The following is a 20,049-nucleotide window of genomic DNA, read 5'->3' on the forward strand; positions in this document are numbered from 1 at the left end:
AACCAGGTCAAGAACCGCATACAAAGGCAACATAAAGCGATACACTTAATACAAAGGACTCGGGAAAGGCTGTGACGATAACTGCAGCAACAACAAACAAGAACCGGAAAGGACACTAGAGAATCCCCAAACTGACCACAACTATGAATACCTGGACAGACACAATTGGTGCAGGAAGCTGATTGGCTGACAGAAGAGGACAGAAGAGACATCAGAACATTGTTCATTTTAAACTTGTCTATTCTGGCCAAATCCTAAGCCTCCTGTCCTTGGCTTCACTCTTTATTTGTCCATTCAGCGGAGGAAAGGTTAAGCCATCTCGACCTGAGCACAAGTAAACGCCACATGTGCCTTTGATCTGCTCCTAAACCCTAGTTACACTGAGTTGAGATTTAGAGGATACATTATAGAGATACTGTAAAAGGATATTAAAATATACACACACTCCTTTCTCAGGCTTCACCGGGAAGCTCACAGATCTGGTATTCCCAGGCGGTCTCCCATATACAGTAAGTACAGTGGGCCCCCGTGTTACGACATTAATCCGTTCCGCGGTTGGGGTCGTAAGGCGAATTGGTCGTATGACGGGCAATCCAAACTCATGTTAATTAGCTAATGCGTTTAGAAGCCCAGGTAAAAACATCACAATTGTACATACATATTCAAAATTGGTAACAAAATAGTATCATAAGTGCTATGTACATATAATATACATGTTTACAATCAGAAAACATCATAAATAAAAAATATAAAAAGGATTTATTTGCCTTTGAGTGCCGCTTGTTATGCCCATATTCCCTAGTAAGGGTAGCCTAGGCTAGCTTCGTATTTCTTGATTATCTCAAGCTTCATTTCCATATAAATCATCTTCTTGCTTCTCACTTTAACATCACTAGCAGAGTGAGGCCGACCAATAGCAGACCAGAATTGTAGTGACGTGTTGCAGGGACAGCAACTGAAAATGTGTAATTAACTAAAAACGCCTTCAGATGGAGACAAAACAACATAAATACAGCCAAGCCCCTGGGGTCATGACAGTTGCACAATGGGGAAAATGTCATAAGGAGGGGTTGTAAAAATTCACTATTCCACGTCGCAACATGAAAATAACGTAAGCCAGAGATGTTGTAACAAGAAGATTCACTGTACTATCCAGGCCCGACCCTGCTTAGTTTCCTAAATCAGGTAAGCTCTGTTTTTTTTGTTTTAGGCTGACTGTTTTTTCTGCCACGTAAGGCGATGTCACGCGATCGAGCAAAAGTACGTCTGCAGTCGACCGGTGCAACCCCGTGTAGATAAAGCGCACCCCATGTGCCATCATCAAATTATTTTTTTCTTTTGTTGGACACGTTTTTCGACAAAGGCGCTCTAATCCGACCGGTAAACGATTTGGGATGCCGGTCCGGGCCTTGTTGAATACTATTGAGAACACATGAATACTATTTCCATTACTCTCCGTGGCAAAAATTGTTTGGAAAAAAACGAATGAGTCTGAGGTCGACCATGAGACACCGGAGTGAGTTATGTTCAACCTTGGAGGCTGGAAAGTTCACATAACAAACAACACAATGTCAACATGGCGTGCTCCTCAGTGATACATAGAGCCCAAAGCAGCAGCTAGCTGGAGCGCAGCGCTCAATCAACCCCCCCCCATCTCAACTGCCATAGCTGTCTCGCTAAACAGAGCCCCCTGGTGGTCAAGACCGCCATCGCAGCTTGATATAACCGCATGACTCTGCACCGCAGGAAGCTAGCGAGGACAATAAAATACACCAATTAATCCAGCGGCAGAACACTTTTATGCGGGCATCCACGAGTCTTTCTCCGGACTTTCCGAGAATCCTGAGACGCGGGCGACTTTTAAACGGGGGCTGACAGAATTGCTTGTCAACAGCTGGGGGCTTCGGGGAAGAAAGAGAGCGGGAATAACAAGAGCAGTGGAAAGATGAGGTCGGGACTTCAAGTGAATAATGAAGTGTCTGCTGAAGCTCTGTCCCAGTCACTCATGACGAAAGCCAATTTCCATCGGGGAGAAGCTACAGTATGCAGAGATAGGCAGACAGTGCTGTGAGCGCATATGCGAAGATTGGGCTCAAAAGTCTTGGGACGCATCTCAATTAACTAAATGCAAAGATGAGCCGTACTTTCTTAACATCCCCAAACAGATACGCCAATTTTACCTGTTTTTCATATCTAATAAGATCACATGCTCACAAAATAAAAACATGCACACACACAAGAGCTGCCCGATTAATTGAATTAATTGGATTATTTTGTCATTTCAAAACACACAGATTTGAAAATCAGCTAAATTGTGAATGAGAAAAGTGGCACTTATTCTTTGCATTTAAAGTAATAGCTGACATAATTAGCAGTTTTCAACAGTAAAACGCCAATTTTACTGCCAATTTCAATGCCAGCCCATTTTAGACACTCCTTTAGCACCGTACTTGAAAATATTTGGAAAAAACATGTCATTTGCTTGGGATTAAATGTCTGGACTCTTAAAAACGTAAAATGACATCTTTGGGATTGAATGAAGTTAGTATAATTATGTAATTGTTTATTTTATTTACTTCAATACTTTTATAAACATTTTTTTCCACTTGCTGAAAATAACATCACATGTGCTAAAGGCACCTTCAAAGAATTTCATATTTTAAGACTGTTTTCATATACAAAGCACACCGCAATATAAGGCGCACTGAACAGAAGCTAGAGTAGTGACTGGGGTTGCATTATGCATCCACTAGATGGAGCTGCGCTAAAGGGAACGTCAACAAAACAATCAGATAAGTCAGTCAATCCTTTTTAATAGATAAGGCGCTGAATCACGGTTCAGCTTATGAACATCACATGACCAGCAGGTGTTCGTTGATTCATGTCATTTTCAGTGAACGGCGAGTTGAAATCCTGCGTTTTTAAAGGTATTGATTGTACATGGAAAATAATTCAGTTGTCAAATTAAGGATACATAAAAAAATGAACTTTTTACTGCCAGGAATGGTAAAATAAAAGAATTACCCCTTTAGGCAAGTTATGCACAATCAATTATGATGTTTACAATAAAACTGTTGTTAGATCAGTATTCATTATATTTGTATATTTCTTTAAAATACAGTTGATCATGTTTGTTGCCGTTTTTTCCATTAAAATCAATTATCGCAATGTCCAGAATGATTGAAGAAAATCAAGATGGGGGGGGGGGGGGGGGGGGGGCATATCACCAAACACATACACACAACACCTCCAGCACAGCAACACACAAAGACTCAGAGTAAAGCGACATACAGTAAGAAGCGGGGGACAGAAAAAACAATCTCTCCCGTTTCCACGGACATGATAAGGTATTTTCAAAACCGTATTAATCTTCCGCCCATCTTCCTTTCTTGACACAGCCGCTGCCTGTGTGAATGTCACTGCATGAACATCATTCAGCCAATATCTTTAGTGAATCAATAAGTGTTTGACTGTGACATTTAGCCATGTGCAGGAAGACGTATGTTTTTCTGGGCCATTTTCTCTTTGATGTGTAGTCAAACACCTAGATAAAGCGTGTGTGTGTGTGTGTGTGTGTGTGTCGGCAAAAATACAGTATAATATACACGAGTACAACCACAGTCATTCTTGGATCATCTGCTGACTTCATTCTTCTCCTCACACCGATTTGCTCATTTAAGAAATGCCAACATTCTGTCACATTCTGTATGTTTTGAAATGAGGGTACAAAAGATCTGTCCTTTTCCAGTTGTCCCCGAAAGGGAACGTGAGAAGCAAGGGCAGCATGGATTAAACGACATAGAAACAAACTAAGAGTGACACAAACAACTGGTTTTTAGGTCCCTCCAGCTTGTAAAAACATGTGAACGCTTTTGATGCTTGGATCATTCTGAGTGTGTAAGTTTAGTTTAGTTTGGGGTCATGCAAAGTGCGCATATTCAGGTATATTTTTAAAGATCGGTTCAAAATTATCCCCATCATTCAGAATCAATCTAAAGTGTCTCAAAATGGATAAATGAAAACAATTCCATCTTATTTAATGTATAAAGACTGAAATTTATAGCCATTTTAAAGTTGTGGTGCATATGTTGTTTTTGTGCAACGAGGCACACTCCTTTGAATTTAAAACTTAATTAATGAAAAGGAAGACACGTTGTCTCCTTTTGTTACGCTGTCTTGTCATTTCCAAGCAACACTGTGTGAACACATTTGTGTCGTCACTGGGAACCAAAGATGATCACGTTTGTTGTGTTGTCTTGACTAAGCTTCTGGAACTTCAAAATCAAAGCGTAGCAACGCCGTTCGTGTCATGTTAGTTGTATCATAAGTACAGTTTATTTTGAAGGATTGGCTGACTTCCTCACAAAATCTGGCTTTGACTATAATGCCGTGGCTTGACACGTGTTCTCGTACATGGCCCTTCTAAACAAATAATCAGATCAGGTATAACAAAACCTTTTGTAATACGTGATCTGTTTATTATTTTTTGGGGAAAAAACATCCTCCAAGTCCATTTAGGGGGTCCATTTCCCTCATATTTTCTTCGTAGGCATACATTTAGTACCATATTGGCTGTTTTTCTGAAGCGATTTCTAATTTTTGTCGCCATACATTTGGAATGACACATAGGGGTATTATTGTAGCCTACGTAGTTATTTTGATAGTTAGTTCATATAGCTAATATAGACACTTAAGGAATGTGTTGCCTTTATTGTAGAGCTTATAAAAGGCCTTCCTTTTTGTGTGTGTGACTCCAGACAGATGTTTCTTTAATGGCTCTTCAACACGGTTTGTTCGCCGACCCCTGACTTAGACTAAAAGACGGCAAGGAAAGGAAGACGGGATTTGAAAGCTATCAACGTACAGTTGTTGAGGAAGAGGAGCACGGCGAATCCCAGCGTGGACGTGGCCAGCAGGATCAAGCAGATGTTGCAGGGGATCATAAAGTAGCGCACCACCAGAGACACTTTATGCTGGTACCTCCGGTCCCGCTCCGGCGGGGTCGGCGAAGGATAATGGCACCCGGCCATGGTCCACTCCATTGACCCCCTTCCCTCCAGGGCGGCCGAGGAGACGACGGGGCGAGGAGGGCGTCGAGAGGCGCCCAAAGACCCGTTGGAGAAAATGATGGCGGTTGGAGGAACGACACCCGGTGAAGAAATACCCCCCAAAAACTGCAAATGTAATTTTCCGGTTCTCAGGTGTGTTCCCGGCCGCGGACCGCGATGGGAAAACAATTTTTATCCCCGGTGGAGAACGGTAACTGCAAACTTTCAGCCGTATCCGGGCATGGCATTTTAAAACATAATACCATCCGCGTGGGGGGAGAAGGCTGGACAGACGGGGGACTTGTTGGACTCGGCCCACCACCTGTCCATTCCACTTCTTACTACCTACATCCTGTCGCGGTCCTTTGGGAAAATCTGGTCTTTCAGAGTGGAATATGTATGAGTGGCGGTAATGTGTTAATAATGACAACGGATAGAAAAGTATGGAAACGTATGTAATTATGCATACGAGAACAATTTAAATGGTAATATATCCACAGGGAATCCTCTTCTGTCCTCACAGTGACCCTATAAGTGCCGTTTGTTGGACGACGTGGGGTGGGGGGGGGATTCCCTTGTCCTAAAAGCCCTCTACCTCCCTTTCAAAAGCACTTAGAAATCATGCCAAGATCCGGTATTCGCCATCAACATGTCAAGTATTTCCCTAAGAGCCAAGCATCTCATTGCACTTCCTCCACGGAATCTCACAGCCCGCCACTCTGGTCGGCAACAATTTGCTCCCCTAACTCGACCCAGCTGTTTCTTTGTATCCCGCTGTCAAGCTGGTGAAGAGATATACAAGCGTGAGAACCCGACACCAGCACTTGCGCGTATCTGCTGCGGCAGATTAGCGGCTGGACGCTTAAAAAAAAAAAAAACACTCTCGGGCTTGTTATTCTTCCTGCTGCATCTGAAAATGTCTGAAGGAGTATTACAAAGCAAGAAAAGTTGAGATCCGAGTAACCTGTCAGAGCGGTTTTCCACAAGCAACGCTCTTTGAAAAAAAAAGAGGATGAAAAGTGAAACCGAGAGGTAGAGATTTGCGGCGCTCCTCCGGAACACAGGACTAAAAACCCAAATTGCAAAAGTCAGAGGCTCCCATTACATCCCCATTCAGGTTTTGGTCCTGTTCCGTTCCGGCTTCTCACTGGGAAATAACTTCTTCGTTCTCCGCCTGCTTTTATCACTTTATCGTCTGCCGTTTTTTCTGGCTTCCCTGAGCGTCCACTCCTTTGGATTGTCTCGGTCCAAGCCCGGTGTCTCGTCCACGCGGATTGACGCGTCCCCGCGCCGGGGTGGTCCGACGACTCCCAAGTATCCAAAGCGGGCTTAATCCGCCGGCGGCAGGTAGCGGTCCCGGTGTCAGCGCGCCCTCAACCGGCTGAGGCAGTCGTGCGTAATCCGAGTCGGCGTCCGGATGTTGCAACAGAGACAAATGGAGACAAATGATCGCTAGGGGAGGAGACGTGTTGCCAAAAAGCCAAACGAAGCTCCCTCGCACTTTGGTCCGACGTATCGACGGCGGCGTGTTGCTGGTTTGGCAAACGCGCTCCTCCCGAGCGCGCCAGCACAGAGCCGGCAGAATGGATGAGTACATGAGGAAGGGCGAGAGAGAGAGGGAGAGAGAGAGAGGTGGGGGGCGTTGGACGAGAGGCTGTCTTAACAAAAGGGAGTGGGGAGGAGGGGTCGGGAATCGAACGAGCACGAATAAAGGCTTTGCACAACAGCGCTGCCGGGAGAGGAGGGTGACAGCGGTGCGGCGGCTAAACAAAAGGGCTTCGAGGTCTTGGGAGGTGTCGGCCGACTCCATTTGTTCGCTGGATAATCAAAGCAATCTTGTACAAAAGTGTTTTTACAAACTATTGCGCAGGGGCTCTGCAACAGATTGCATTTTGGTTAGCTCAAAGGACTGTGCGCATATATATATATATATATATATATATATATGTGTGTGTGTGTGTGTGTGTGTACACACGATACTGTATATGTGATGCATTTTCACAAAATCAGGCCTAATCAAAGCCAGATTAGTTTTGAGTTCAAGCTTACAAGATGGCTGTCATGTAACTTAAAAAGGGCAAAAGCTCATTTTAAGCTCATTTTTTTTCAATCCAATAACACGTATTTATGCGCATGCTAGTCAAACAGATTTGCTTTCAGTCTAATTTCGGTGCAATAATAGTGACGTGGTATCACTCGTGCTTGCAGAGTTGAGTCAACGGGCCGCCGCTGAAAATAATCAGACAGCAGTTTGTTTTTGTAAGCTTTTTGGCAAACATGGAGGATGAAGTTGATGTGTTTTGAACTATTTATTTAGTTATTTTATTGAGTAATTTGTCCTAAAAATGCTCAGTGTTTTTAATGCACAAATAATTGTATATTTTGTTTAAAAATGAATACAAAGAAAAATAGCCTTGTATTTTTTTTTTTTATTTTTTTATTTACTTTACCATGATACTTTTGCTTATGGTTAGCAAACCGCCTAATATCAGGCCACGCCTTGTGTGATTTATCTGCAAATTTTAGGCAATGTTTGTCGCAAATTCTGGTGAATACGGGAATTGACTCTACGGGAAATCGTTTAAATCGATATCTCTTCAATGAGAGGATCAATGAGAGGATATCAGGCCTTTGAACCCATAAGCGTGGTCATTTTTGGGACTCTTCTGCATCATCTCAAGTGGCAAAAAGGATCCAAATACAGTACTGTATATAGGTTAAATTAGTCGATCGGTTCCACAATCCAGATCGTGTAAAACTCCGACGCAAATCCGCAGATGACAATCGCGCCCCGCCGGGCGCCCTGACACAGATTCCACCGACTCCTCCCGCTCTGCTATTTCGCGGCTCAAGCTAAATGCCAGAGGTGTGGAGGCTTTTGCATCCATATCACGGCATTAAATTTTTAAAATGTATTTTTAAAAAGCCATTCATCAGCGCTCCGCTAATGCGATAATGAGGTCATGCTACGTTTCGGCTTGGAATAAAGTCAACGACAGCAGGCGGCAGATGCCGGGCGGGATCCGCCATCAATTATTTATGTTTCTTCTCTCTCTCATGTTCCGTGTCTTCTCCGGCTCCGGCTCTGCCTCCATCTTCGTTTCTGCCGTTCGCTTTCCCTGCCATACCGTCGGCAGATCTCGAAAACCCCGACGGGTATCCTCAGCGTCGTCCCGGTAGTCATCCTCATCATCACCCGCACGGATGTTTGTCTCTATGCAACCAAAAACCGATTTTTATGTTCTTTTTCCTGGAGTCCAGATATTCAATCTCAGATATATACATGTTTTTTCTTTTTAATTGTTTTTAAGTGTTAGGCTAAAGGAGGGTCTGAAAGTGGCTGGTACTAATGAATTAATTACTAGAAATCAATTTCTTTTGGTAAACAGGGTCATGGTTTTATATATATATATATATATATATATATATATATATATACATTTTTTCCGTTGTTTACTGAATGAGTTAAGTACTAAAAGTAATTAAGTACCAAAGTAACCATTTACTTTTGGTAATTCAATGCCAAAGTACCTGATTAGCTAAATTAACTCTAAAGTACTGAGTACTAAACAAATCAAATACTTTAGCAAAAATAATTACTTCAGGCACTGAAAGTAAGTAATTGATTACTTTACACTAATATATATATATATATATATATATATATATATATATATATATATATATATATATATATATATATATATATATATACTATGTGATTCTTATATGAATAACAATAATAATAATAATTAATAAATATCTCATATTAAAACTAGAATAATAAATAAATATATAAATAAATAAATGTGTACCTGGTGCTGAAATTCTGGACTCTTAAAAAAAAATGTCCAAGGCATTGAATGAGTTAATAACAATTGCTCTACATTACAAAATCTGATTAGGTGCTGAGTAAAAAAACAAAAAGCACTTTATCGCGGTTTATTCATCATCTTTTTCCCTTTTGCCGCACATAAAAAAATAGAGCGCAACCATATCCGGTCAATGAAATGCCGCAAGCTCCCAGCAGAGGGTGACATGGATCTGGCGGGAGAACTCGTCTACATCAAAGCCGGGCCGCTTTGATCCATTTTTAATGGCACCAGTACGGCGCAAGGTTAACATCTCTTTCATGAAGCCTTTGAAATTACAAATACTATTAAAGGAGCCCAAGGTGCTGCTCTCTTCTATTTAATGATGACCGTGATGAAGGTGTGCAGGGGCCAAGGAAAAAAAAGTTGTACGCTTGTTCTAGTTTGGGTGCCGAGAGAGACGTTTGTCCAATTCAATCAGTGAGTGGCGCTGATGGGTCAATAAGGCGCCAGGGTTTGCGTGTGTGTGGTTTGTCTCATTCAGGACGCCCACATCGGCTGACTAGGTCACATGACGATTTCTTCACCTCCAGGCACATCTGATTTTAATCACATTCCTCCTCAAATCCGATTTTTTAGGACCGAATGTCCAGAGCGCTTTTAGCGAGCCACCAAATCCGATCTGGCCCACACTATCGACCAGTCTGACTGGTTGCCGTAGCAACGAAGATGAAAACAAGACGTCGTTCTGCGAAAGCGGCAAAAACTCCTATCACAAATGAAGCCTCATGAAGCATTGTGATGCAGTGGGGATGTAAAATAGAGCTAGCCAATATATTCTTCCATATATATCCAAACGTAGCTACCAGCAAATCTCGTTTAATGCTTTGAGAAGCGGAGACAAGAATAGTACATTTTCATTTTAAATTAAGAGCAAATTGATTAGAACATCTTGCTAAATTGTGTTAAAGTCACAACATGCTTTGGCATATAATGTGAAACACGAAACACCAGCGCTCGCTCCAACAAGACTGGAATGTAATACGTTATCTTTACTCGTTTCAGCCACACTTCCCACCAACAATTTACAACGTAGAACTAACAAACAGAAAATTGAAATTAGCTACGGCTAACAATGCTCATATTCACATAGAAACATATAATGTAACACACCAGTTTGGGCTGTCGCGTCTGACGTAAGCATGGTTAGCACGTTGTTAGCACTTTAGCATTGACATCACACAGGAAGCTCTTTGCATGACTCCTAACTAAACCAAGGTGAACTAAAACTTTTTGAGAACAGACACTTTTTAAAGTGTGTTGGACTTGGCCAAGATTGTGTTTATACTGCTCATTAGGTATTCGAGTCAGTCGGTTTGTGCATCCCTGCAATTTCTCGACCTTATGTTTAGTTCCTCTGAGCAAGGTGGCTGTTACCATGTTTTACCGGCAAGAATCGTGATCACATCAGTCACGACGTGGAAATTGCATGTGAAGATTACCAGAACGTCACTTTTTCTTATTTGCGTTTATTTATTTTGTCTATTTCCAAATTATTACATTGGAAAAAGTATTCTTATTTAGTCTCATAATAAAAAGCTATCCTGATTAAAAAACTGGAGTTTGTCACCTGTGATCTAGTGGATGCGTAACGCAAGCCCAGCCGCTACTGTGGCTTCTATCCTATGTGCCTTATAATGCGGTGCACGTTATATATGAAAATAATTTCAAACTAGGGCATTCCCTGAAAATGTGCCTTATAAATCGGTGGATCTTATAGTGAGGAAAATTCTGTTTCATTTATGAGAAGAAAATCCAGAGTGTTTCCAGTTCCGGCATGCGAGCCTCAACGGATCGTGTGGATTTCGCAACACAATAGAAATCTGATGCAAAACTGCCAGAGCAGGAAGACGTTTGCTTAGCGAGCGGGTCACAGCATGTAATTTCATACGGTGACCTGTATGGAAGCATACATTTATCATCTTGCTTTCATTTGACATTTATGTGTACTGACTTATAAAATATGAACGATGGGCTCAAGTCAAAAAAAATTATTTACAGTAATAAGATTACGTGCCCCGGATAGTCTAAACATGACACTGTGATTAATACTGCATTGGCGGGATATGAATGAGGCATGGAAAACCAGCCATTTTCATCCATCTCGGGGGGCGGACGTTTTGCAACTCGCCGTCGACTGAGAATGACATCACAGCTGCTCAGGGAAGGACCAATCGCGGCTCACTTGTTTGGGCTAGGATGGCCAGAAAATAACTATCGCCGCTCATTCTGGACAGGTATGATTTGATTCCATTTTAATGGAAGTTATAGACCGAGCAAACATTTATTTATAGGTTTGCTTTAGAGGAGATTTTAATTGATTTCAATAGAAGTAAATAAAAAATAATGTATTGTAACCAGTTTTAACACAAATGTAACATTTATAGCTTGTGCCCTCAGCAAGCTTAAACGTCACAATCAACAATCAGTCAATCCTAAAGAGATACTTTCAAGTATTTTTTAAGTATTTATTTGTAGTTTGTAACTTTTGTAAGGCTGTCTTATAAATAACCCATCCAGCAGTCTCCCACTTTTGGACATTGATTTCCTGATTTCACTCAAAAAAATGTGTTTGGTTGATATTTAACGACCATCTTATTTTCAATTACAAATACTTTAGCAAAAGTAATTACTTTACGTACCAAAGTACAGAAGTAAGTAATTGACAGTTACAGTAATTATATATATATATATATATATATATATATATATATATATATATATATATATATATATATATATATATATATATATATATATATATATGTAAAATTGAATTAAAAATGTATAATACATACTTTAACTACTCGTCCCCCACGTATGTCAAAAAGTAAAAGTAAAAAAACAATTGTGATTGTCGTCTATTTTCAGAGGCGGCCTGTTGAGTCAACTCTGCAAGCACTAGTGATACCATATCACAAATATTGACCAATTGCGCCTCTTAGAATTAAACCAAAAGCAAGATTGTTTGACGAGCATGAGCATAAAATTGTGTTTTTTGGTCCAAATCGAGCACTTACATTTTCCCTTTTTAAGTTGCATTTCGAGAGCCATGTATGTCGCAATGATACGATAAATGAAAAGCTATTTCTGATTTCCTCCTACTCCTTTTCGAACCGGGTACGGTTTTATTTACGCTTGGCTCGGCTTTTTCTTTCCCGTTTGAATGTACAAACTATTTTTTAATATACGGTATACATGTTGAAAATCATTCATTGCTTGCTTCTAATCGAACTGTGAGTTACTTCTCCCGAAAGGAAGTTCCAAATCCTCTTTGGCCAAAGGAGCGTGCCGCTATTCACGGATGACGAGCATCGCCGACGAACAATTCTTTCATGCGCAGCTCCCGTTTTATTTTAATGAGCGTCACGCCTGGCAAAATATTCCATTTTCCATTCCAATTCTATTAAAAGCCCTTATGCGCCTTTTTCTCCCCCTCGGCAATTCTTTTGTTGCCGCTTTCGCCCGGATCTCCCTCGAAACAACATCCAGACGTAAGACAAACACGGCGTCCGGCCGCTCATCTTCGTCCGATGGAATGCGACGGCCATTTCGCAGTCATTCGCATGTAGGGAACCGAGCCGGCTCGGCTTTTTCTCTCCGTCGCCGGCTGCCCGTCGAGTGGGATTTTGGCCGTATTAATTGGCCGGCGATGCTGAGGTTCGGCCTATAAATGAGAGCTTCATAAATTTTCCATGCATATGCTGGCGTTGTTCTCTCAGACTCCTCGCTCAGCCTTCCCGCCATCGTTTTCACCCCCGTGATTCCGGTTCTTCTTAATAGCCGTGCGGTCTGGAAGTGTGCCAGAGTGAGGAAACGCCAATTATTGCCGTCGCGCAGATGGGCAAATGAATGGATAGTTTAGCTGCGTTTATTAAAAATTGACAAGTGTTGGAAAGTGGGGCTGAGCGATAAATCAGATGAATGTGATGAATTCCTCATTTTGGAAATCAAAGATTTTAAAATGAGCTGAATTGAGATTTGGCAAATGGCGGAATGCTGGATGTGCTTGATCCACTTTTTTAGCCATTTTTTGCAGTAAAAAGTTTATATTTGGTCAATAATTAACTCTTTTAGTCTGAGTCATTTTGTGACACTCCTTTATCCAAGCACTTAAAAAATATTTGAAAACAAATCTCAATAAATTCTTTGGATTTCATGTCTGGACGCTTCAAAACGTAAAATTACGTCTTTGGGAGTGCATGAGTTGGATTGATAACGCAGTTATTGTTCACATACAATCAATACATTTGAACACGCTTGACAATATTTGGAAAAAAATATCTAAGTACCTTGGATTGAATGTCTGGACTCTTAAAAACGTAAAATGACGTCTTTGGGATTGAGTGCGTTAGTTTGATTAGTTTTCGTTTTTTTATACTTTTAAACGTATTTTTTTACTTGTTGGACTGAAACTGACATGACGTGCTGAAGACTCAGCTAACAACCAATCAATGGTGGTTCAACGTATGAACGTCACATGACGAACAAGTGAACCATGATTGGTCGTTACCTTAGGTGATGTCATTTTCAGTCGACAGCGAGTAAAAAAAATGGTTTTAATGCAACCTTTGATCTTCACATCAGAGGCAATAAATAAAATAAAATAAACTAAAAAAGGAAAAGCTTTGACAGAAGTCACTTAGGGAGCTGAAATTTCACCCATGACCCAAAAATGGCCAAATAGTGCAGTATCTTGTCCAATCCATTTACATCAAATACATTTCACATCAAAGGGAAAGCATTGACACAAGTCACTTAGGGAGCTGAAATTTCACCCATGACCCAAAAATGGTCAAATAGTGCAGTATCTTGTCCAATCCATTTACATCAAATACATTTCACATCAACGGGAAAGCATTGACAGAAGTCACTTAGGGAGCTGAAATTTCACCCATGAGCCAAAAAATGGTGAAATAGTGCAGTATCTTGTCCAATCAATTTACAGTACATCAAAGACATTTCATATCAAAGGGAAAGCATTGACAGAAGTCACTTAGGGAGCTGAAATTTCACCCATGACCCAAAAAATGGTGAAATACTGCAGTATCTTGTCCAATCCATTTACATCAAATACATTTCACATCAAAGGGAAAGCATTGACACAAGTCACTTAGGGAGCTGAAATTTCACCCATGACCCAAAAATGGTCAAATAGTGCAGTATCTTCTCCAATCCATTTACATCAAATACATTTCACATCAAAGGGAAAGCATTGACACAAGTCACTTAGGGAGCTGAAATTTCACCCATGACCCAAAAATGGCCAAATAGTGCAGTATCTTGTCCAATCCATTTACATCAAATACATTTCACATCAAAGGGAAAGCATTGACACAAGTCACTTAGGGAGCTGAAATTTCACCCATGACCCAAAAATGGTCAAATAGTGCAGTATCTTGTCCAATCCATTTACATCAAATACATTTCACATCAACGGGAAAGCATTGACAGAAGTCACTTAGGGAGCTGAAATTTCACCCATGAGCCAAAAAATGGTGAAATAGTGCAGTATCTTGTCCAATCCATTTACAGTACATCAAAGACATTTCATATCAAAGGGAAAGCATTGACAGAAGTCACTTAGGGAGCTGAAATTTCACTCATGACCCAAATATGGTCAAATAGTGCAGTATCTTGTCCAATCCATTTACATCAAATACATTTCATATCAACGGGAAAGCATTGACACAAGTCACTTAGGGAGCTGAAATTTCACTCATGAGCCAAAAAATGGTGAAATAGTGCAGTATCTTGTCCAATCCATTTACATCAAATACATTTCACATCAAAGGGAAAGCATTGAAAAAAGACACGAGAGAGCTGGAATTTCACCCAGATGGTGACAACATATCAAAGTTCAACATGGCACAACCACTTAGTTATCACACTAGCAGGTGTGTGTCATCCTTTGTCTAAAATACTGAAAAAAATGACCCCAAAATGGTCAAAATACTGCACGAGGGTGAAAAACTCCTTCAAATGGAGCACACAACCGCGTCGTGTATATATAGAGGTGTGTAGCATATCTCCCCGTGTAAAATCTGACAGAGGCTTTCTGTGCACAATGACAGCAATAAAGGATGCCTATATGGCCCTCTCTCTTCATCCAGAGCACGCGCAGCAAGTCTCCACACCAACGGGAGCCTATGCATCAACTCGTCTGTCATCCACAAGTGGCTGAGGTGGAGTCGGAGAGAAAACGGGGAGGGAGGTCAGTGGGCTTGATTTTTTTTTTCCTTTTTTTCCTTTTACGAGCTAACGCATCACAGCGATGCGCCTGGCGCGTTGCCAGGGCCACGAGCTACCTTATCCATTATTCATCGGGCTAACAAACTGCTAAACGAGGTAAACAAAGAGGAACGGCAACGGCGCAAAAGTAGAACCGTCAGCCGAGACATTTAGTCTCGTGCTATGGACTCGAGGCAGACCTCGTTGTTCGTCGGCTTGCTCCCCAAAACAACTGTTATCTGGACTCTCTTTTCCACCGACTACCTGCCCCCGTCCCTACCAAGTGCCCTTGGAGTGATAAACAGAATGCACCTTCTCCATCTTGAACAATATGCTTAGTGTATGGGCTGAAGGACACCCTCACACAAACGCCACATCAACCGTGACAATCCAACACCTCTGTCATTCCTGAATTCAACCCGCGTGGTGTGACTGCTGCTTGCCACGCTTGGGGCCACGTCGTGGCCCTCCTTTCCTCTCCATCCTCACGTTATGCGAGATTTGTTGTTTTGTCTTTTCGGCTGCTGCATGTGCTGAGATTTTATTTTCCCGCAATGGCAAATGACTGAATGGATGGATGGATGGATGGATGGATGGATGGATGATATAGTTTATGACTGGATAGATGATGGATGTATGGATGGACAGATGGATGATGGAAATAAGTGACTAGATGGATGGATGATAGATGAATGGAAGGATGGATGGATGGATGATATAGATAAGGATGATGGATGGATGGATGATGGATGGATAGATGAATGGATGGATGGATGGATGGATGGATGGATGGATGGATGGATGGATGATATAGATAAAGATGATGGATGGATGGATAGATGAATGAATGGATGGATGGATGGATGGCTGGATGGATGGATGGATGGATGGATGATATAGATAAAGATGATGGATGGATGGATAGATGAATGAATGGATGGATGGATGATATAGTTTATGACTGGATGAATGATGGATGTATGGATGGACACACGGATGGATGGATGGAAATAAGTGACTAGATGGATGGATGATAGATGAATGGAAGGATGGATGGATGGATGATGGATGATATAGATTAGGATGATGGATGGATGGACACATGGATGGATGGATGGAAATAAGTGACTAGATGGATGGATGATAGATGAATGGAAGGATGGATGGATGGATGATGGATGATATAGATTAGGATGATGGATGGATGGACACATGGATGGATGGATGGAAATAAGTGACTAGATGGATGGATGATAGATGAATGGAAGGATGGATGGATGGATGATGGATGATATAGATTAGGATGATGGATGGATGGATGATGGATGGATAGATGAATGGATGGATGGATGATATTGATAAAGAAGATGGATGGATGATGGATGGATAGATGAATGAATGGATGGATGGATGATATAGTTTATGACTGGATGGATGATGGATGTATGGATGAATGATGGATGGATGATGGATGGATTGGTGGATGATATGGCTAAAGATGATGGATGGATGGATGGATGGATGGATGGATTGATGGATGCATGGACGGATGGTTGGATAGATGAATGAATGGATGGATGGATGACAGAAGGATGGATGAAGAAATATGAGAAGAAAATAGAGAAAGGAGAGCATTTCTGCATCGATGAGTTAATTGTGATTTGACCAAAAAGAAACGGGCTCTCTCGCGGCCCGTGCCCTTGTCCTCATTAAAGTTTCATGGGATTCGCTTCCTTCGTATTTTTCTGCATAATCCTGCAAAGTAATAAACCCCGGATAAAAACATAACCTCTTTGGCGAGGCGAAAGCGCAAAGTCTTCCCAATTGCTTCGGTGGCAAAAGCGAGCGGGTTCCCTTGAAGTCAGCCTTCATTCAGAGGAGGCTTTTCACGCAAGTCTATCGCGCTCATCTTGCATGCAGCCCGCACGAGTGACCCGTCACCTTGACCCCTCCCCAAAATGCAAAACGAATCTCTTGGCCACAGACGGCGAGCACATGTTGCGGGGAGCCCGAACAACGTTTCGCATTTCCCGAGTCGGGCTAAATGCATGCATCCATGATCTTTACAAGACAGCGGGGAGATGAATTATTGCTCCGTCGCCACGGCAACGCCTCGTACGGAGAAAACACCACGCTGCGGCTGGAAAAAAGGGTGATTTGCGAGATTTCATTTCCGACGCCATCCCAAAGACAAGGAGGCAAAGACTCGGGAAAAAAACAAGGGGCGAGAAAGAGGAGGGTCCGCCGCTAGCAATTTACGGGAGTGCGTTCCACAATTTGGCAAAATGTGTTTTGCCACGAGGCGAGGCGGAAAACCTCTTCTGACATTCGTTTCATTTCCATTCCCGCACCTGCAACGCATTCCCGGAATGACGGAGAACGCGCCCCCCGCATCCAAAACAGGAGGAGCCCGTCAGACCTTCCTCTCCCCGCTCCGACCGTCATCCCGGTCGCCCTCTCGGGTTTCGCCCCCCGCCTCTTGATCTAAACCAGATCTTGACCTCGTGACCCCTACAAGCCCCCGCGGTGGCTCCCCGGGGACCCCGGGCCGGATCGTATGTCTTGATTCGCCGCGGCAACAAATGAAGCAGGCGCTCAATAGCTGACTTGATTGGCCCGTCGTGGGCCATCATTCCGGGCGGCGGACCGCCGCCGCCAGGCTTTGCTTTTGTCGCGATGGCCCAGGCGCAGCTGGAAGAGGAGCCGGCGTTTGAGCTTTAAATCAAACTGCCATTGACTTAGAATGGCCCGAATTTACATGACAAAGAAGGTGAATTTCTATACAAGGCAGGTGGTAATTACAAGAGAGACCTACAACAGTTGTGTGTTAGAAAACAGAAAACAAACATCGGCAGATAATGTATTAGGGGAAAAAAGTCGACCAATTAGGGTTTCATGTTTTGCGAACTGTAAGGCGCACCTAAAAGTATTCATTTTTCTCATGATTCTCATAATCTGTTGCGCCTTTTAAAGTGCATAAACAGTGAGTTTTCATTTTTGAGGGACAGAAAACCAAAAACCTAACCGCCATGTAGATTCTTCACTTCAAATATAAATGTATTTTCTACAAATAGCAATTTCAGAACACCCTGTTTGAAATTTTGCGACACGTGCTCCAATTTCGAATCAATTTATATAAGGACAAGGCACAAAAAAAACATTACTTTTTGTCAAAGAAAGCACAATTTTATAAGATAAATCCATAAAGTTTTTAAAATCAACAAAACTATAAATATTATGGTGTTTGCTTGCAATTTGAGTACAAAATAATTTCAATATTTCATTGAACAATGATTATATTCTTTTACACTTGTAATTTGGCATTGATATTAACAGTCTTTCAAAGTACTCAACAGGTATTTTCTATCCTATGCTTCAGATGACTCTTCGCAATCCAGAAGACACCAAAGGGATAGAAACCGGAAGGGATAACAGCACACTTACTGTATAATGTTTGACAATTCAAGATTCATGTAAATAATGTGCACTGCAGTAATATTTGTCTTAAATATGTCAAGTATAAATACTTTTCATATTTAAAAACAGCTCTGTTACCCACATACACATTTCTGGGGGCGGGTCCTACTCTGTGGATTTCACTCTTCGTGGGAAGTTTTCCGTCCTTATTTAAAACAAAAAAAAATAAATAAATAAAATAATACATACACACACACACACACATAAATATATAAATATATATATATATATATATATATATATATATATATATATATATATATATATATATATATATATATATCGAAAATAAAAAAACGATGAAAATGGAAGTGTTCCAGCACCATGGATAGCGCCACAGTTTTATCATTCCATCCATCTTTTGTTGTTGCGTTTATCCTCGTTTAGGCACCAGCGATCTGAAGCCTGGTCCATGTGAAAGGTCGGGCGCAGCCCGGTCCGACGGCCGGCCGATCGCAGCGCACGTACGGACAAGGAACGATTCACATGGATATGGACAATTTAGTCTTCAATGAAGCTGCCATGCGGGCTTTGGGAGAAAAGCCACGCAAGCCCGGGGAGAAAATGAAAAGGCCATACAGTAAAGCTTGCCGCCAAGATTGGAAGCTTGGACTTTCCAACTGCCGGCCTAACAAGAGCGGCTTTTGAGGTGATGCTAGCTTTTCTGAAATGCATTTTTTTTTTTTTTTAGCTTGGAGCCTATGTGTCACCTTAAATTAAATAAGATTAGTGGCTTGAACTTACAGAAAGATGGACCACGAAACCGACAATCGTATCGCTCCATATTCCTGTTGCGAGGCTCGAAAAAAGCAATAAAAGCGTCGCTGTTTGCTGTGGAAATTTTGGATGCGGCTCAGGACGCACGTGGATTGCTGGGTGGAAAAAAAATTCTCGTGAAGGAAGCACGTTCAATTGACATTGCGCATTGGCTGTCAAAGGACGTGATGCGATCATATCAAGTGCCGTCAACGAAATAAACGCATGAATAAACGCATGAAATATTACATAAACGTCCAAGCGCTATCTTTATGAAGCTTTTGTTTGTAGTTTTTTCACGGAGCGCTGCTTGCATTCCGATTAACAAGGTCAAGCCTCCGCTACCTTCTGATGTAAGGAAGACGTATGGTGCATTCAAATGCAGTCGAACGTTTCTTAATCATGCAGGATGAAAGGCCGTCAATGAATGAATAACTGTAGTAATAATGTTATGTTGAAATTGGATGTGTTTTCACCATTTGGGTGAAATTGCAGCTCCAACTTTCAATGCTTTCCAAAATATTATTTGGACAGGATTGGACAAAATATTGCTCTGACCATTTTCGGGTCATTTTCCTACTATATTTTTCCAGAGTATGCTGGTGTGACAGCTAAGTGATTCTGACAAGTTGAAATTTGACATACAGTCATCATCTGGGTGAAAT

At 41.6% G+C, this 20,049-nt stretch overlaps 1 protein-coding gene and 1 long non-coding RNA gene across 6 annotated transcripts in view; one reads left to right on the forward strand and one right to left on the reverse strand.

The window, feature by feature from the left end:
• Nucleotides 1-20,049, reverse strand: part of agrn (agrin) — a 294,106-nt gene that overhangs the window by 198,565 nt on the left and 75,492 nt on the right. The window contains exon 1 of one of the 5 annotated variants that reach the window (XM_088403150.1): nucleotides 4,865-6,607. The exons of the other annotated variants lie outside the window; for them this stretch is intronic. Within the exon in view, the coding sequence (XP_088259276.1) occupies nucleotides 4,865-5,042 (178 nt within the window). The 5' untranslated portion in view covers nucleotides 5,043-6,607. Of the gene's footprint in view, nucleotides 1-4,864; nucleotides 6,608-20,049 lie in introns of those variants that run through there. 5 annotated transcript variants of the gene reach the window in all.
• Nucleotides 4,870-19,393, forward strand: LOC148428353 (uncharacterized). Its single transcript, XR_015863783.1, has 3 exons — nucleotides 4,870-5,201; nucleotides 15,034-15,134; nucleotides 19,016-19,393. It is a non-coding gene; the product is annotated as an uncharacterized LOC148428353 (long non-coding RNA).

Source organism: Hippichthys cyanospilos, chromosome 2 (assembly GCF_059441005.1).
Source record: "Hippichthys cyanospilos isolate Australia breed blue-spotted pipefish chromosome 2, RoL_Hcya_1.0, whole genome shotgun sequence".
Taxonomy (NCBI): Eukaryota; Metazoa; Chordata; class Actinopteri; order Syngnathiformes; family Syngnathidae; genus Hippichthys; species Hippichthys cyanospilos.